We start from the raw sequence: 19,577 nt of genomic DNA on the forward strand, positions 1-19,577 counted from the left end.
GAGCCGCGGGACCAGCACGTGGGGTGGCGAAATTGCCGTCTGCCTAGGGCATTCAAACCCCTAGCGCTGGTCCTGTCGACAGGAGCTCGTTCAGGGATTGATATATCGCGTCTATATGAGACTCAATATATCAATCCCCAAGAAATCTATTGCTACTCGCCGATATGGCGGGTAGTGAAGACGTAGCCTCACACAGTATGAGCCTGTTATTCCTGTTAGCTGCTGTCCTGCTGACTATTCTGTGTAACCTATTAGAGGGTGACTTGATTGGCAGTACTGCAGGGAGAGATGTGGGTGGTGGGGGTGGTTCACAAGGGGTTGGGGGTTATTTATTTTGTTAAAAGGTGTTTGTACCATTCCTGAAACTTTATGGACAGCTACTGTGTGTTGTATTTGAATATGATGGAGATAGGAGTCTCCGCTAACACCTAGGGAGCGCTTTATATTTTCAGGGCACTTAAATAACACCACTGGGAGGTGAGTAAGTATAATTTCAGTTGTCCAGATAAGGAAACCAAGGCACAGCTCATAAGTGTGTATCTACAAAGTCCATGGAAACGAGCCTCCCAGCCTGGCTCGACAGACTCAGGCTAGCAGAACTGGCACTAGTGCACTAAAAATAGCTGTATTGACAGCACTTTGAAGTAGCAGCAGGAGCTCTGAAGCCTACATGGAGGGGTGGGCCTCAGAGCCCAAGCTTCAGCCCAAGCTGCAACTTCAAAGCTCTGCCTATACAGTTATTTATAGAGCACTAGCGCAAGACCCGCTAGCCTGAGTCTGTTGTCCTGGACAGGGAGGCTTGCTTCCATGGGCTGGGTAGACATAGCGTAAGTGACTTGCTCAAGGGCATATAGTCAGTGGCAGAGCTTTGGAGAGAATCATAGAAGTTCTTGGCTTTAAGCCTCAAGTTCAGTTTGCTAGTCAATGCTGCCTCAACCTTGCTGGTGATTGGATAAAAAAAAATCATTACCATGGTGATGTTGGTACTTTATTATTTTATTTATTTATTTATTTATTTATTTATTTATTTAGTCTACCTGGGAGATGAAAATAGAATTCATTATGCCTATCTCTCACTCTTCACCCCTCCCCCTTTGAAAATAGGAGACATTAACATGTGCTCTATGTGCACTGGGTTCTGATGTTAGAAATCATAGAACCATAGGGTTAGAAGGGACCACAAGGGTCATCTAGTCTAACCCCCTGCCAACATGCAGAATTTGCTGGGTCTAAACCATCCAAGACAGATGGCTATCCCTATCCAGCCTCCTTTTGAAAACCTCCAGCAAAGGAGATTCCACAACTTCTCTGGGCATCTGTGCCAGTGTCCTACTGTTTTGACAGCTAGGATTTTTTTCCTGAGATTCAATCTAAATCTGCTATGCTGTAGTTTGAACCCCCTGCCTCTTGTCCTGCCAGCTGTGGCAAGAGAGAACAATTTTTCTCCATCTTTTTCATGGCCTTTCAAGTATCTGAAGCCTGCTATCATGTCCCCCCTTAACCTCCTCTTATCCAAACTAAACATACACAGTTCCATCAGCCTTTGCTCACATGGCTTGTGTTCCATCCCTTTGATCACCTTTGTCACTCGCGTCTGGATGCTTTCCATGATTTCTACAGCCTTTCTATACACCAGTGACCAAAATTGGACACTGCATTTCAGCTGAGGCTTAACCAGTGCTGAGTAGAACAGTACTATCGCTTCCTGTGACTTGTATGCTATGCCTCTGTTAATGCAACCGAAAACTGCATTTGCTTTTTTTGCAACAGCATCACATTGCTGACTCATGTTTAGGTTACGATCCACCACAACTCCCAGATCCTTCTCAGCAGTGCTGCTGCCAAGCCAGTTATCTGCCATTCTGTATTTGTGCATTTGGTTTTTCTTCTCCGAGTGTAGCACCTCGTGTAGGCAGAGTGGTGTGAAGCTGTATCACAATGTACACTGCGAGCTGAGTAGTGAAAAGAATTAAACTATGGGTTCTCTGGTGCTTATTTTAACAGATATGGAACCTCCTAGAATCCAGTGCCCAAGTGTGAAGGAGAAAACAGCCGAGCCAAATAAGCTGACAGCCCGTGTGTTCTGGGAAACCCCAGAAGGAAGGGACACTGCTGATGGTATTTTGACAGAGTAGGTGAAACTCTGTCTATTGTATTAAGTGAAACTCTGAGGTTGCTTGTTTTGCCTTGTCCTGGACCCCCTTTCACTAATCTAGGTGATATGCTTGGTCAACATCCTTCTCCACCAGTTCTGTTGCTATTGGGTCCATGTGACCTGTCAAATTATAACGCAGGCTTATCTGAAAAAGAAAATCTGACATCTCAGACACCGAGGTAGATCGTTCAGGAGTTGGCATATAAATAGCCAGCAGACTATTTTAAAGCTAATGAGATCAATTTGTTAGCATTTTTGCCCACACCTATGTTGCAATAAATAGATTTCCAAAGGGCCTTTTTTGGCTCTGTTCTCTCCTGGGGCAACACTTTGCATATGGGGCAGCACCTCTTAGGTATACTAAAAGTGTGAGGCCAGTACTGCATAAGGAGAACTGTGACCGTGTTAAAATAAACAAGACCATTGTGTGCTAATAACAATCTCATATGCAGCTTTAAGCTTTCACATAATATAACATAGTTACTATTATACTGAGTTCTTCAGTAACTTACTTTTCAAGTAACAACATCAACTTGAAATCTATAATATTAAAAAAGGAGTAAAATGTAGTTTCAGGTACTACATTGCTTTGGAGACCCCTGCCAATTCTTATAGTTTTACAGTCACATTTTCCCTGCCCCCTTGTGTGTTTCTCTTGCCTGTTAGGATGTTAAAGACCCGCACAAACAAAAGGGGAAATTTACTAATTTCTATGCTGATGGTGTCCCTTTTAATGGCAGCAGTGTCTGCCACTTCCACTGATACAAGATGGGCATGATCAAAAATACTTTAAAGATGAGAATATGGAAAATCATTTAGTTTACTGCAATGAGCTTAATCAATCCATCTGTGAACTCACAGAAGCTGGTAAAAGAATTGAATCATTGAGAAAATCAACTTTCTGTTTGCTGAAAGGTAAAGGACACTCACAACTTGTACTATTTAATGAGGACATTTGACAAAAAGCACGTGAAAAGAAACAAGCACAGGGCATTTTTATATATCAGAGTATAAGCTGGAGGAATTCATTAGATAAATAACAAATACTAGTGCTTGTGATTGCAAAAGAACTACTGTGATGTTAAGAGCCGCTAAAGAAGCTCTCATCCTAAAATAAGAACTTTGGCCTATTAGTTGTTCGGTGTCAGAATGAGGAAATTACTAATAATGCCCCCTGCCTCCTAAACACACAAACACTCCCAGTGAAATGGTGTCACATGGTAAAAATAGGAGCTGTATAATCCAATGTAATGAGACCAATAACTGTTCCCAATCCATGGAAATAGCTATCAGTCTATGGACACTTTCTGTGAAGGACGTACGCGTTTTCAGAATTTCTGTTGTCAACTCTTATGATTTTACTGCAAATCTTGTGATATTTGCTGCTTTTCTTAAAGTCTCAGTCCCTGGAGCCAGGTGAGTATGAGAGTATCTCAGTTTTTTCTTAATGAAAGTTTATAGCCCTAATTATTATAGAGACATGTGACCCGAGTGCACCCTAAAGGCTCTAAAACCAGAGTGTAAATAATGCCTCCCTCCAAAATTTATCTAAAGAAATCATAAGATTATTTTTAAGGCAGTCTCATGACTTTGAAGCCTGACTCACGGTTTTTGAATGGTTGGGGTTAGTAGAACTGTTTACTGTGCTGGTAAGATGGTTCAAGGTCTGATGAAACGCAGCTGCCATGCAAGAACCCTGGATTCAGGCGCCACCTTAAGCCCCATTTGTTCAGCTGGAAGCATAACATTCAGAGACTCATTACCAAGGGACTTGCCACATACACCAGGCTATAGCACTTCCCTAACAGGTGATTAAGGAATGTTTATTTCGTTTCAAGGCTTCTTGTCCTCTAAGCTCCAGACAGCAAGTATTCACAATTTCTGCATATGGAGGGATGAGAGGGTAAAAATATGGCCCTGAGTGGATTGAAGCTTCTTGAACCATGCTTAGTCTGGACCTGGGCTATGAGTTTCTGCCTTGAGAGTTTAGAACTCTCTTGACATATGCTTTGGTTGGAAATGAGCAGCTGAGCTGAAGCCTGCAGTTGGATGCCTGCCTTTCCTATCACAAAAAGAAAGATATTAAATCCTGATTCCTCCTACCCTTTTTGTATGTATAGTCTGGCACAGAGCAGTAACCTGCAGTGTTAACAGATGGCTTTTTAAAAACAGACAATGAGAGAGACAATATGGGTGAGGTAATATCTTTTATTGGACCAACTTCTCTTGGTGAGAGAGACAAGCTATGGGGCTACACAGAGCACTGTGTAGGTTGAAGACTTATACCTTCCACAAACAGAAGCTGGTCCAATAAAAGATATTTCCTCACCCATCTTGTCTCGCTAATATTCTGGGACCAACACGGCAACAACAACAGTGCAAGCAAACAAACAAACAGTGGTACTCTACTAGCCCTGACTGATGTTCAAATCCTGTACAGCCAACTATCCTGCTATAATGAATGATGCTCAGTTGATCTAGATTCTCCATCCAGGTATTTTTGTTTCCGTGGAAGGAAAGAAATAAACTCATGCCTTTTTTTAGCTGTTACATGAAATTTAAATAGTAAATAAAATGCCATTGACAGTTGTCTTACAGCGATGTGAGTCACACTACCTTTGTCTACACTAAGCTGTTAGCAGTAGTGGGTAATTTTGCTCAGAGTAGCCAGGCTGCTGCGACTTTATCTCTTAAATGTTGTGGGCTCTGCGGAGAGTATCTTATTGCCCTTATATAAATCGATGGTACGCCCACATCTTGAATAGTGCATACAGATGTGGTCACCTCATCTCAAAAAAGATACACCGGCATTAGAAAAAGTTCAGAGAAGAGCAACTAAAATGATTAGGGGTTTGGAACGGGTCCCACATGAGGAGAGATTAAAGAGGCTAGGACTTTTCAGCTTGGAAAAGAGAAGACTAAGGGGGGATATGATAGAGGTATATAAAATTATGAGTGATGTGGAGAAAGTAGATAAGGAAAAGTTATTTACTTATTCCCATAATACAAGAACTAGTGGTCACCAAATGAAATTAATGGGCAGCAAGTTTAAAACAAATAAAAGGAAGTTCTTTACACAGCGCGTAGTCAACTTGTGTAACCCCTTGCCTGAGGAGGTTGTGAAGGCTAGGACTATAACAGTGTTTAAAAGAGAACTGGATAAATTCATGGTTGTTAAGTCCATTAATGGCTATTAGCCAGGATGGGTAAGGAATGGTGTCCCTAGCCTCTTGTTTGTTTGTCAGAGGGTGGAGATGGATGGCAGGAGAGAGATCACTCGATCATTGCCTGTTAGATTCACTCCCTCTGGGGCACCTGGCATTGGCCACTGTCAGTAGACAGGATACTGATCTAGATGGACCTTTGGTCTGACCCAGTACGACCATTTTTATGTTCTTATCCTCCTCTTGTTTTCTGTCACTTGGCAAACTCTCAGCACAGCCAGGCAATCTGAACATTCCTCAGTGACAGAAGGGCTTTCCATGCAAAGGCAGTTAACATTTTCCTACTGGAGAAACCCTAACAATTTCTGAACACTCGGTCTATTTTATTTCATTTTTTAGTGTGATTTTGAAAGGCCCATCCCCTGGGTCACATTTTTCAGAAGGTGACCACAAGATCCAATACACTGTGTATGACAGAGCAGAAAACAAAGGCACCTGCAAATTTCTTGTTAAAGTCAGAGGTAAGAACAGGGTCAAATTGTGTAAACAAAACCAGTTAGAGAGAGAGAGAGTATGTGTGTAAGTAAGTAAGTAAAAACTTTTCCCACTGGAAGAATATTCTGTCTTGTACAATTTGAAAATGCCTGAATCAACTGGAGGAAGTTAGGGAGCCAGTGAACTGAGCTCTGGGGAGGGATCTAGGGGTCAGATGAGCAGTAGGGGTCTAGGAGACAGATAGGAGCTCTACTGACCAGCCCCTGCTCTCCAGCTCTGCTTCTCAAATCTGTGCCTCCTCCCCTGCCCACCTCCTCCCATTATCCAGGCCCTCCCAGGTCCATACCTCCCCTAATATCCAGTTGTTGACCAACAGGTGAGTCACAGCTCAGCAGATCTTCCTCAGATCTGTACAGGGCTGCCATCTGCCAAACTATAGGACATTTGGCAGGGAGAGCAGCTGTTTCTGTCACGGAATTGAAAGCTGTGGGTCTCTGACAACCTGGGCTTCAACTGCCCCTCCCCTCCACAATCCCGTGTTACTAATATATAAACTAGCATGTATGCATAAATGATCCAGCAATCTATAGCTAGATTCATATTTTAAAAAAAGAAGTAAGTGCTGGGTTCTCTTTGAAAGCTAATAATAAGCAGCGAGCCAGAATGTCACCTTCATATTAGTACAATATGATTTCATTAGTAGCACTGCTCTGGAGATGGGGAATTATTTGATGTTCTCTTTCTTTTGTATTTAAAGTTAGGCGGTGTGGTAAACTGAATGCCCCAGAAAATGGCTACATAAAATGTACAGGTGATGGAGATAACTATGGTGTCACCTGTGAGTTTTCCTGCATTGGGGGATATGAGCTCCAGGGAAGCCCAGCCAGAGTGTGCCAGTACAATTTAGGCTGGTCAGGAACGGAGCCAACCTGTACACGTACGTGAGTACTTTCTTACCTCCTAAAAGGTCAGCAAATGGGATTGCTTGTACTTATTGCACAAAGCATTTGCCTATGGCACTGCACACAGGTTCATGATTTATGTGTATGGCACAGATGCTGTCTGTTGTTCAAAGGCTGGCCCTGGGTGTGTATAGAATCAACCTGGATGCTTCTGCTAATGAATATACAACTGTAGCATTTTTCACAAGTCTCTTGGTAATGCTTTGGAGCGTATTGTGTATTGGAGAGGACAGAGACAAGCCAACAAGCTCTGCGGTTAATTAACTAAAAGCTTCTTATTCCCCTCACATCAGTTCTATCACATATTTTCACATCTTTTTGTAAGTTCTTTTCTTCTTTTTCTTCCACCGGTATCAGTGTGTACAGATTTTCTTACTCTGGCTTTTGAGTTTTCTTTCTTTCTCCTCTATTTCTCATTCCATAGTGCTCTTTAGATAGCAGTTCTTTGCTGATGAAATTGATTATCCATGCACATTTGATTACTGAATGCCCTACATTCTACAACTGACCCTGGGCCCAGGCAAATTTTACAAACTAGATCCCACTTGGCATCTGGAATAGGTGGTGATTTTTACTGGATTGAGAGTGAGAGGGTAAAGCCTCATTTTTTTTTTTAGCCATTAGAAATAACAAGTGCAATATTTTACCCTTCCTCTTCCCACACATCATTTGCCTCTTTTTGCAACTTTATCCTTGAATGAGGATAGTGTCTTACAATTATATAGTACCTTTAATCTCAAAGCTCTTTACAGGCTTTGCATTCTGGAATCATTACAGACAGCACTAAAGCAGAACATTGCAGCAACTGTTTAACTGCACCCAGCAACATTACACAACAGTTTTTTAAAAAGGAAATGGAAAACAAACTGGTGACTAGTTGAAACCACATTAACTACAGAGGGTGACATTTCAAAAATCTCCTAAGTGACTTAGGCACATAACTTAGACACCAGAGTTACTCATGCACGAGTGAAAATTTCATCTGAAATCATGAAATCTGACAGCTTTAAAAAGCATTCTGCATAATGCTTTGCTGGCTTAGGGGCAAAATTTCTCCATTACTGCTTCAGGGAATAGAATGAATAATAGATTTCTAAAGACTCTTTCAGTTCAGTTCTGATTAAGCTATAGAAACGTGCCCAGCATTGTGCAGTCCTCAGTATTAACTTGTGTTTTAAAAACTAAGGGAGGAGTATCTTCACATAATCCCCAAAATTAGATCATGTTTTCCAATGTTTTGTTCAGGCCAAATGCTGAATCCCTCAAGCAATCACGATTCCACCATTTTCCAAACAAAACTATTCTACAATCTGAGAGATCTTGCCATCAGGAAAAAATATTTCTTCTGCTCAACCTAAATTGTTTTCCTCCATGATGTGGTGCCTCTGTATACAACTTAAAACTGCACTGGTTATTTTTGCTGTCATATCACTTTGCAAATGCAGATCTAGTCTGCTGTTCCTTACCTCCCCTCACCCTGTGTGAACATGACTCTTTCCTCATTTCTATTCTTATTGTAGGTCTGTGTTTCATGTCTTTTTTATCTAGATGTATTGCCTAACATTTTCCCCAGCTGAATCTTATCTTATTTTCTGTCCATAATTCTAATCTCTATAGATCCCATTACACTGGTTCATGCTAGCACAGTTTATTGGCATTTCTAACATTAATTAATGTGCTACTTACGTGTCCTCATCCAAATTGTTACTGAGGAAGCTGTTAAATATGACAGAATCCTGTGCCAACTCCTGCAGCCATCCCCTGCTGAGGGTCACTAAAAATCTTTACCTGCCAATTAGCTACCTTGTTGTCCATAATTACCCTTATTTATGGTCCTTCTGACAGTTTTGAGGTTACGACAGTGCTCATTAGCCAAGCTGATTAGCTCTAATTTGACACATATAGTCTCTGTTTCCAATGCTCAATACTAAAAGCTAAAGTTTATTACACCTACCACTTTTTCACTCATTTTCTTATTCTAAAACAACCCCCTCCCTTCACCAATGTAGTTCATCTTGCAAAACTTCCCCTGCCCCCCAATAACTCCATGCTGCTTGTCTTTCATGGTCCATTTACTCTCTCGATGTTTAGAAGGTATTTTCTCTTAGCCCTGGCTCCATTATTGTACTCATGATAGAAGCTGGACCCCAGGTGCAGAGATTGTCAGGTTCACTCTTCCTTACCCATGGTTCCTTTTGTGTGGGGAGGGAGCACTAGATGCTAGTTCAGTTTAATGAGGAAACTGATCTTCATTGCCATAAAAATTAAACAGGCTTTCATAGCTAAAGTTGTGTCTACACTTGGAGACATACTTGTGCTAGCTGTCATCCAGCTAGCAAGCTTAAAATAGTCATGTAGCCGTGCAGCGGTGAGCTGCAGCATGGGCTAGCGGTGCGGAGTACAGACCCACGGGCTCCAGGTGAGTTTGTAGTCGGGGGCCGCTAGCCCTACTCACTGCTGCCCAGGCTGCTATATTGAGAGCACTCGCTCGATGAGAGCAAGTACGAGTATGTCTGTTCAAGCTGCAAATCATACTCTCAGCTCCAAGCTTAGATAAAGCCTTAGGGAGAAAGAGGGACTGCTTGAAATCATGGCCCCGCTGCTGCCTATGGCAAAACTCCCTTTGATGTCAGTGGGACCAGGACTGCACCTTTTGACTTTGGCCCTTTACCATCCATACCCAGCTCCTGCATACCTCTCAGGGCATGCGTGTCCAGCTGAATAACTGTGCCTGCTGAAGTCTGAAAAGGGTCTGTTTCTGGGAGATCCACAGCTTTTGTTCTTTAATTCCAGCTATGAATATTAATGTTGCTGTGAGAACTGCAGCGGCCCTCTTGGATCAGTTTTATGAGAAACGAAGACTACTAATTGTATCAACTCCTACTGCAGCCAATTTTTTCTACAGGTTGCAGTTGGGAATGCTGCAGGTAAGACATGGTCATTTTTGCCAGTTGTTTTTTTTTTAAACTTGAGACCCAGATCCTCAATTGGTGTAAATCAGTCAGTCGTCATTGACTTGCCCTCTCCCTGCAGTGGAGCTGTGCCAATTTACAGCACTGCGCATCTGGCCCAAGAGCTGCTAGTTTTGTAGTAAACGTGTTTGCAAGGCTCTGAAATATCATCAGCTTCAACATTGCTCCAAACTGGACTGTTCTAATTCACTTTACTCGTGGGTAGGGTATAGTTCAGTGGGATAAATGAACCAAACACTGGCCTTCACGTGGCTCTAGTTTGATCCTGTTCTATCTTCCCAAGAGAAATTAATGTTGTGCTCATAACCAGCTAATACCAGCATCACCATCCAGTTCTTAGCAAACGCCTGAAGGATTTTAAAGAAACCTCCAGTCATTCTTGTTTGTAAACTGTTCATCCAAGTCAAGCTTGCGTTGGCTGTCTGCAAAAGTAACTAATACACCAGTAACCAAAGGGTCACAGAATCCAAATTAATCATCAGCCAAAGAATTGTTTTCTTGCTGGTCCTGAATGTAGCCTCAACGTGGTCCTGTTTCTAGGACTTGCAGAAAGCATGCCAAATTATTTAGTATAAACTCCATAGTATTTTTCTCAAGGTAAACGAACACCAGTCTTTATAGAAGAGACACATCTTTGTGGTGTTTACTCCAAAAACATGGAATGATGACAACAGTCTTAGGGTATGGCTACATTTGGAATTTCAAAGCGCTGCCCCGGCAGCGCTGCGGGAGTGCTGCCGCGGCAGCGCTTTGAAGTGTGAGTGTAGTCAGATCGGCAGTGCTAGGAGAGAGCTCTCCCAGCGCTGCATGTAAACCACATCCCTTACAGGTGTAGCGTGCAGCGCTGGGAGCCGCGCTCCAAGCGCTGCTGCCCTGATTACACTGACGCTTTACAGCGCTGTATTTTGCAGCGCTCAGGGGGGTGTTTTTTCACACCCCAGTTGCAGCGCTGTAAAGTGTGAATGTAGCCAAGGCCTTAGTTATTCCCATTGAAATTAATAGGACTCAGATGCCTAAATACCTTTGTGAATCCCACCCTCAGGGCTTATCAGTTTATCTAACTGTAAACTTTACTCAGGCTGTTGTCAGGGTTAGTGACATGCAATAGGGGTGCACAAGTGCCCAGAAGCGAGAGATTGTTTGCCAGCCCAGCTGGGAATGGAGCCATGATTGGTGGCCATGAGAACTGTAAATTTACTGCCTGCTACCCTTGGAACACAATTCAGCAGTGATAATTATGTGTCACTTGCAAATCTGGACTCCTGCTCTTACTCTGATTTCCCCCCATATATTCCAGAAGCTAGTTGTGTAATGTAAAAAAAAAAAAAAAATGGTGTTTCAACATTTTATTTTTAAAATATGAGTGGCTTGATCAGTTAATACAACCAAATTCTCAATTCCTAGGTGACTTTTTTACCAGGTTAAATTTAAGTGATGCAATCCTTTTTTCCCCACTGCTCTCCATGATTCTCAGACAATTTGGCATAAGAGAGCACTTTTCTAAAGTGGCTCACATTTCACATTCTTTGTTTGGGTGCCAGATTGAAGTGCTGGCACAGTTTTTAATAGACTGGCATCTTTTCAGTTCATTACCAAGACATCTACATTTTACTTTGGTGGTCCTTTTTTTTTTTAATAATCAGCTAAAAATCCATTAATGTAGCAGAACTGCCACCTTCTTGACTCCAGAAAACATTCTCAAGTTCCCACTGCTGACTTCTAAATTAAAATAAGAAAGTCTTTAGAAAGAGCAAAGATTTTGAGCTTTGTGTAGAACGTCACCTTATTGTGCATTTAATGTAAACAACTGTTATAATTAAATCCAATCATGATATGTATTCCTGGTTTTTCTCTTGATCCCTTTAGCCAGAGCAATGTGGTTTAGACCTCCGACATGTTACAGTGATCGAATTGGTTGGTGTCTTTCCAGCACAGCTAGGAAGAATAGGAGTAAAGTTGCTGCCGCCAGCACTTGCTTTGCAACTCAGGTAAAATGAAAAATCTCACCATCATTCAGTTACACCTCAGCAGCTGTAGGTGTAATGTAGTCTTCTTTTGTTCCTTGGATCCTTTTTATAATCGAATCTTGTTTATCCCAATATAACATTGGCAGTGAAATGTATTTGTGTGAAGAGGATCCCAACAGTACACCTCAGTGACTTATTTCCAAGAATGAATTTTATATAGACAGGGTGGTACTGAATGATATCGGGGGGGTGGGGCGGGGCAGGGGGTTGCTGTCTGGTTTTTTTAAACCATTTGCAGCACAGCTAAGCCTCAGAGTTCGTTTGGTCCTGATTGTGCTCTAGCTACTACACAGTCACTGTAAGCTGGTCTTCGCCCTCTGTAAAAGGAATGTTGACAAAATGCACAGATGAACTAGCACTTCAAAATGTTTCCTATTGAAACACTCTGTGAGCATTTGACTCTCACAGTGTTCTCAGTTTTGTTGCCACTTGTGATAACTAGGTGGTTTGAGCAGCCAGGAAGACTCTTCCCACCTCACTTTCTTCTGCTAGTGGATTCCTCATAGAAGCAGTCATGTCACTAGTGTGCCACTAGTCCTTTTCAACTGCAACCAGTGGTTTCCCCAGGAATTGAAATTAGGGGAGGTGTCAGGTCCAATGAGATATGTAAAAAAGATATGAATAAAGTAAATGTTTTGTTGGGATTATGCAAATTTAACATAAGGAAAATGCAAGTTACACCAAAACACATAACAGATCTAGATTTCTAAAAAAAAAAAAAAAAAAAAATTAAAAAGAAGTATTTAATTTAAATTGACTTTTGAAAAGTTAGCCATCATGGGATAAGAGGGCAGTCCTCTCATGGATCAGTAACTGGTTAAAAGATGGGAAACAAAGGGTAGGAATAAATTATCAGTTTTCAGAATGGAGAGATATAAATAGTGGTATCCTTGAGGGGTCAGTACTGGGACCAGTACTGTTCAACATATTCATCTGGAAAAATGGGTAAACAGTGAGGTGGCAAAATTTGCAGATGATACAAAACTATTCAAGATAGTTAAGTCCCAGGCAGACTGCAAAGAGCTACAAAGGGATCTCACAAAACTGGGTGACTGGGCAACAAAATGGCAACTTAAATTCAGTGTTGATAAATGCAAAGTAATGCACACGGGAAAGCAATCTCAACTATACATACAAAATGATGGCATCTGAATTAGCTGTTAACACTCATGAAAGAGATCTTGGAGTCATTGTGGATAGTTCTCTGAAAACATCTACTCAATGTGCAGCAGCAGTCACAAAAGCAAACCATGTTGGGAATCATTAAGAAAGGGATAGATAATAAGACAGAAAATATCACATTGCCTCTATATAAATCCATGGTACTTGCACACCTTGAATAGTGTGTGCAGATCTGGTCACCCATCCTAAAAAAATATATATTGAAATTGGAAAAGGTACAGAGATGGGCAACTAAAATCATCAGGGGTATGAAACAGGAGGAGAGATTAAAATGACTGGGAATTTTCAGCTTAGAAAAGAGATGACTAATGGGGATATGATAGAGGTCTACAAAATCTTGACTGGTGCTAAGAAAGTGAATAAGGAAATTTTATTTAATCCTTCACATAACACAAGAACTAGCAGTCACCCAATGAAATTAATAGGCAGCAGGTTTTAAAAAAACAAAAGGAAGTACTTCTTCACACAATATAAAGTCAACCCAGGGAACTCTTTGCCAGGGGATGCTGTGAAGACCAAAACTATAACAGGATTATAAAAAGAACTAGATAAATTCCTGGAGAACAGGTCCATCTGTGGCTATTAGCCAGGATGGGGAGGGATGCAATACTATGCTCTGAGTGTCCCTAGCCTGTTTGCCAGAAGCTGGGAATGGGCAAGAGGGGATGGTCACTTGATGATTACCTGTTCTGTTCATTCCCTCTGAAGCACCACTGTTGTAAGACAGGGTACTGGGCTATATGGACCATTGGTCTGACCCAGTATGACCATTCTTATGTAAAAATTAATTAGAATAATAAAAATGTTTAGTACAGAAACTCCCCAACATAATGACCTCTCAAGATAGCAACAATGTGAGATAACAACCTTGGCAAATAATGCATTTTAAAAATCTTGGCCTACTAGGAAACGTATTTATATAAGTTTCCATTCCCAGTCACAAATCTAGCATTCTGGAGCAAAGTGACTAAAATATAGTCCAACAAACAAATGTTTATTTAACTTTTTCCTCCCTTGCACCCCACTCACCAGTGTTGTCCTTGGTCAGTGGAGAGTACACTCAGAGTTCAGAGGTGCTTTCATGTGAGTACACCTTCGAGGTGGGGGACAAGAAGGCACCTTGCTCATTCCTCCAGCTGCTCACTGTTTGCTCTGGCCACGGCTGTTCATTGTGCCACCGTTCACTCCACTGCTCTGTTGCCAATGGCCCTGTGCAGTCACCTGCTGCTGCCACCTGCCCCTAGCCCCTGTGACCTCTGCAAGTTGGTCTCTTGAGGTTCCACCAGCTCTCAGTGATTTCAGCTGAGCTCTCATTGGGGGAACCTCGCTGCTAGTGCAATCTGGGCTGTCTCTTCCACAAAAACGCTGTCCCACAGGAACACTGTCCCCACAACAGGACTAAGCACTTAGACCTGATTGTCAGTGATTTCAGCTGCAGTGGTCACTTAACAGAACAAAAGACTGTCTATGGAGCCTAATCAGCTCTGTCTTTAAACAGTGGAGAGGGACAGGTCCCCACCCTCTCTCTTGATGCCTTCAAATCATCACAGGCTAAGTACAGTTCTACTGCCCTTTACTCATACAATAAGAACAAAATTTCATCCCCTCCCCTCCCACCCCCACATTCAAGTGGTTTGTAACCCAACCCCAGCCAAAATCTATCACTTGGACAACACAGCTCTGTTTGCTGGATACCTAGGTAGATTAGATGTGAATGTAAATATAATCTGGCCCCACAGCCCCAGCTCATCACTAGCTGTCAGGGAGAGCTCATTTAGACTTTGCTTACAAATCATCATTTGATATTATTAGGTTGGCCAACATCATAAATGCACTGACATTAAAAAAACAACAGCTGTATAAAGGAAGCAAGGAAGCTAGTCTATGTTCATACTTTCCAAATCTAGTATACGTTTTCAGATACACATATTTTATCATACACACTTAAAAGCTTATACAGTGTATTAATGTTTCAGTTTAAATTGAGATTTCCAAACAGTCACTAAATTGGTATGTAACTAGCTCACAAAACTAGGGGGAGTGTTGGGGAAATTCAGGGGTGGTGTACACCCCCCCTGGGCTGGGTTTAGGGAAATCACTGACTGCAACAGCCTAGACTGTACAGAGCAAGCAGCATGTATGTCTGTGCTGCACCTGGCCCAGCAATGGAGGCCTGTGAGTGCTACTTCCTAGTCTACATAATAGAAGTGTTTGGTTTCCCCTTTATTTCACAAATTACGTTGACAGTTAACACATTGGGAGAGTTGCACTCAAGCAGCAGTCACAGTCTGCCCCTCTCCCCCCCTCCCACCCTGGTTATCTCTGCTTCTCTTTCAGGTAGTGACCTGTGTCCCAAAGGGAAAACAGAACACCTCTGTGGGGCTGCGCAGAGCCGCTCGTGCGAGGCCACCTCCCCATCCCACCTCCCTTGGCCCTGCCCCCTCCCGCACTGCTTGCCCGAGCCCTGCCTCCCCAGCAGCTCGCCCCCTCGCATGTTCCTCCACACCCTACTTTTTTGACCAGAGCAGCGACTTCTCCCGTTTGCTCTTGCTAACTGATCAAGTTGGTTAGAGTAAGTGAGACAGCTGGGACAGGGCTGAAACAAGGGCCTGTCCTGGGCCAAATGGGCTGTCTGGTCATCCTTCACACTTGGGGGTCTTCATTAAAGGCTGAACGAGGAACCTCTGTATCTGCTGCCAGGCCACCCCAGCCGCAACAGCCCTGCTATCTGTGTAGTGCTACTGAACACTGCAGCCAGGCTAGAAGTGGTTTCCCTTTGAAGTCCCCCTTTTAGGAATGCGACAGGCAGGGCCGCTTCAGAAGGGAAACCACCATGGCCTTGCCCAGCCTGCTTGTGGCATTCAGCAGTTACACAGGTGCCTAGGCTGCTTTAACGACACTAAGGCTACGTCCAGACTACCCGCCATATCGGTGGGTTAAAATTGATTGCTCGGGGATCGATATATCGCGTCTCATCTAGACGCAATATATCGATCCCCGACCGCGCTTATATCGATTCCGGAACTCCATCAACCCCAACGGAGTTGCAGAATCGACAGGGGGAGCCACGAACATCGATCCCGCGCGGTGAGGACGGGTGAGTAATCCGGTCTTAGATATTCGACTTCAGCTACGTTATTCACGTAGCTGAAGTTGCGTATCTAAGATAGATTTCCCCCCGTAGTGTGGACCAGCCCTAAGGCTGGACTGGGAGTGGGTTAGGCTTTCCCTTGCAGTAAGATTAAGTGGGACTTGAAGTGCTGGAGGGGACTGCCAGAGCCAGCTGCGGGGGAGGGAGGCAAAGTGGCAGGTGTAAATGTTTTCTTACACACGTTGACATAGGGGGCTTTTCTGTCATGCCAAATTAGGACTGCGCCCTTTGAAGTCCACTGGCAAACCTCTTAGGGAGCAGATGCTTAAGGTACAGCTGTATAGTGCACACTCCTTTCAGCAACATGCAGAGTACATACGCTACACTTCCCCCCAGCACAGGTGTAAATAGCAGTGGAGGTGGTAAGGCACTGTGTCAGCAAGTAAAGACACTCCTGAGCCCTGTGGATTCATACCCGGGTTGTACCCTACCTGGCTCTCTAACTGCCCAGACCAGAAGTCACCCAGCATAAAATGAAAGATTGCAGCTGCCTTGACTGTCCTTTAATGTAGTGGCACAGCCTGCAGCACCTGTAAGTCCCTGAGTGCCACCTGAGAGGAAGAATATGGTGCTGGGCCTGCTAGGAGCTGTATTCTCTGCAGACCTCACCTCCCAGTGAAGCACAGTTGTGGGCTGCACATTGGAACTCTGGCTCCTGGAGCTTGGCCACCTCGGCCTTCCATCTCCTCCAACTCTTTCCTGTGTTAGACATTCACAGGGCCTTATGGGAAAAAGGCTGTTCAAAAACCGATTTTCTAATTTTTCAGGTTGTTGCTGCGCATCCCCCATTATAACTTCAGTGTGGTGGTGATGGACAAGCACGGCATGGACAAAGAGCGTTACCTTTTCCCACCTACACCGGCGCAGCTCTTTGCGCTCATTGACACCTTCCCCTTGAGAAAAGAAGAGATGAAATTGCAAGCAGAAACTGGCCAGACATGTACCTGATTCAGAATCATGGCGTTTCCTCTGGTAGTGAATTGTATGATCATCCCTAATCTCCCCTAGGGTGCTACACAACGCATGGCTTTTTAAAATCACTGATGTACAGATTTTGTGTGTGTATTTTTAAGTCTATTTTATTGTGTAGCTTCTCTGCATAGGACATATGCATGATGCTTTTTTGAACTTTCAGCCATCTTTAGAGAAATTTGTACTTAGTACTACTCTCCTCTGGAAACCCTTGTACAGCTGTTAAGGAACCTAGTTATGGCTCCGGGAATTATTTTGGACATTTCATGCAGTGAAGTTTCTTTCTCACTGTTTATAAATCTTTTATTAATAAAATATTGTTTTGCAAACTCAGATAGTTTTGTTTAAAGGTCCTTGTGTGTATAAAAGCTGATCTCAAAACTAGGGGTCAACCCAAACCAAAAACCTAGATCCAAATTCTTCTGGACAGTGTAATGTTGAAAATTTTGATCCAAACTTTGAAGCATGGGTTTTCAATGCAGAATCTCTCAACATCACTAGTTAGTCTCTGCTCCAGTTGTTCAGAACAGCTCTGAAGTGTAGTGTCCTTCAATCTTTAGCTCACGTTCCAGAGTTTAATAAAATTACAGTCATAAATGGTAGTTGACAGACAGATGCCTAGGCAATGCTGAACAGTTTTCTTTTCCACAGAGCTGAAATTAAATGGAAAGATACTGGAAGGCTGTTTCAGATGGCAGGAGCTGCAGAAGAGAAAAGAACAGGAGTACTTGTGGCACTTTAGAGACTAACTCATTTATTTGAGCATAAGCTTTTGTGGGCTACAGCCCACTTCATCGGATGCATAGAATGGAACATATAAGAAGAGTTTATATATGTATATACATACAGAGAAGATGCCATACCAGCTCTAAAGGTATGGAAAAGGAGGCTCCTGTACTGGCTGTCACCTGATTGGGGAGACACATGAAGGGTTGAGAGAGAGAGCAGTAAGAAGTCTGGTAAAGTAGAACTCCTGATAGAGGGTTTGTAAATCAAGGGCCATTTTAACTGGATCTTGAAATGAATAGGAAAGGCACTGGATTTGGGAGAAAGGGAGGGTGATGTGTTTGCATTTCATGGTGTATGAGTGAATGGAAAAATGTGTTCTCTCTGATAGACTTTGTTCATGTCCAATGAGCCTGTTAGAAGAGTCCTCTCATTCCTTCAGCTTGGAGCCAGACCAAGCCTTGGATGTGATGACAGGGATGTCAGACCGCCCATACTGCACAACCTCACACAGAAGCGATCATTGCCAGAGTTGTGAAACCACTCAACTACAAATTATCAATTTAGGAATTAAACCATTCAGGAGTTTTATTTTTTCAGCACTATTACTCCTTCCTTAGGAGGGTTAGACAAAGTTAATATAAGGTTTCTGCTTTTTAATTGGTGCCCCACAAGCCTGACAGTAGGATGCAGAATAGTCATTCCTATGGAAGCCAAGTGAGTAAAACAGGAAAGTATATATACACAAGTTAGCCGAGGAACATCAGGAATACTCGTGCATGCCCTATAGTCCCTGTGAGGCAACTGATGATGTCTGAATGTCCATTTTAGAATATCTTAACCTGCAGCCTGAGGGCTAATTGCCACTGCCCAGTCTTGCATGCTAACAAAATGTGCTGTAATCTATGGTGCTGGAGTAGATCCTCTTGTTTTATCAGCTTCTGTTATATGTGCTTTGAGTCAGATTTGCCTTTCCACTAGGAGAACAAAAAGGACAGTAGCATGTCTGGGCCTGGCCAGTACAGGTGAATGGGTAACAGTTACCCTACAGCTGCGACATGCCGTTTTCTTCTTTTTCTGCTTCAGTCACAAAAGGACAGCACCCAGCTTTCCAGTGCTCTTACACACTGCTGCAACTCCCTTCTGAAGTAAATACAGATACTATTCATACAGCCACTTAGTCAGGCTCCTAGGTTATGGCAATCCAAAACACGACATCACTAGGCCATAAAGGGAAATTGATTGAAGTGGTTGAAAATGTAGGTGCGCTCCTGATTGAAACACAGAAGTGTAGTTCTATATGGGCCATCTATGGCCCTCTTCTGCCTGATAAAAGCAGCTGCTCTTTCGCCTCGATTACATAGAGATAAGGGACAATTGTTACTTGTTTGACATTTTGTATTGTGCCTGCTAATGCAAATGTGTGGGGGAGTTGGGTGCCTATTGTGCTCACCTTTGGCATCCACTCCAGCCCCCACCTTCTGGGACCTCTGTTCTGCTGTTAAATAGCTTGTCTCTGCATTGACTGTAAATGATGCCACAAGGCAATGGTTTGGTCTATATCTTGAATTGCAGCCTCTCTGGAGAGAGCTTGGATTTGAAGGCCAAAAAGGGGGATATGGTCTTGACTTCACCACACCAAGGCTCTGAAGAGTCCAGAAAGGTTAGTAGACTGAGGGGGAGGCCCTGAGCCTAGATGTGAAGACAGTTATTAGCAAGTGGGCAGAATTCCCTATGCTGCTTTCCCCTTAGGAATAGGCACTTACACATC

General features: G+C 43.0%; 1 protein-coding gene across 2 annotated transcripts in view; it reads left to right on the forward strand.

Annotated features, from left to right (window-relative positions):
- SRPX (sushi repeat containing protein X-linked) overlaps positions 1-17,413 on the forward strand; it is a 78,840-nt gene extending 61,427 nt beyond the window's left edge. For both annotated transcript variants that reach the window (XM_050936640.1, XM_050936641.1), the window contains 6 exons: positions 2,005-2,131; positions 5,719-5,840; positions 6,572-6,751; positions 9,570-9,703; positions 11,615-11,736; positions 16,876-17,413. In XM_050936640.1, the coding sequence (XP_050792597.1) occupies positions 2,005-2,131; positions 5,719-5,840; positions 6,572-6,751; positions 9,570-9,703; positions 11,615-11,736; positions 16,876-17,056 (866 nt within the window). In that variant the 3' untranslated portion in view covers positions 17,057-17,413. The remainder of the gene's footprint in view (positions 1-2,004; positions 2,132-5,718; positions 5,841-6,571; positions 6,752-9,569; positions 9,704-11,614; positions 11,737-16,875) is intronic.
- Positions 17,414-19,577: the final 2,164 nt, after the last annotated feature.

Source organism: Gopherus flavomarginatus, chromosome 1 (assembly GCF_025201925.1).
Source record: "Gopherus flavomarginatus isolate rGopFla2 chromosome 1, rGopFla2.mat.asm, whole genome shotgun sequence".
Lineage (NCBI taxonomy): Eukaryota > Metazoa > Chordata > Testudines > Testudinidae > Gopherus > Gopherus flavomarginatus.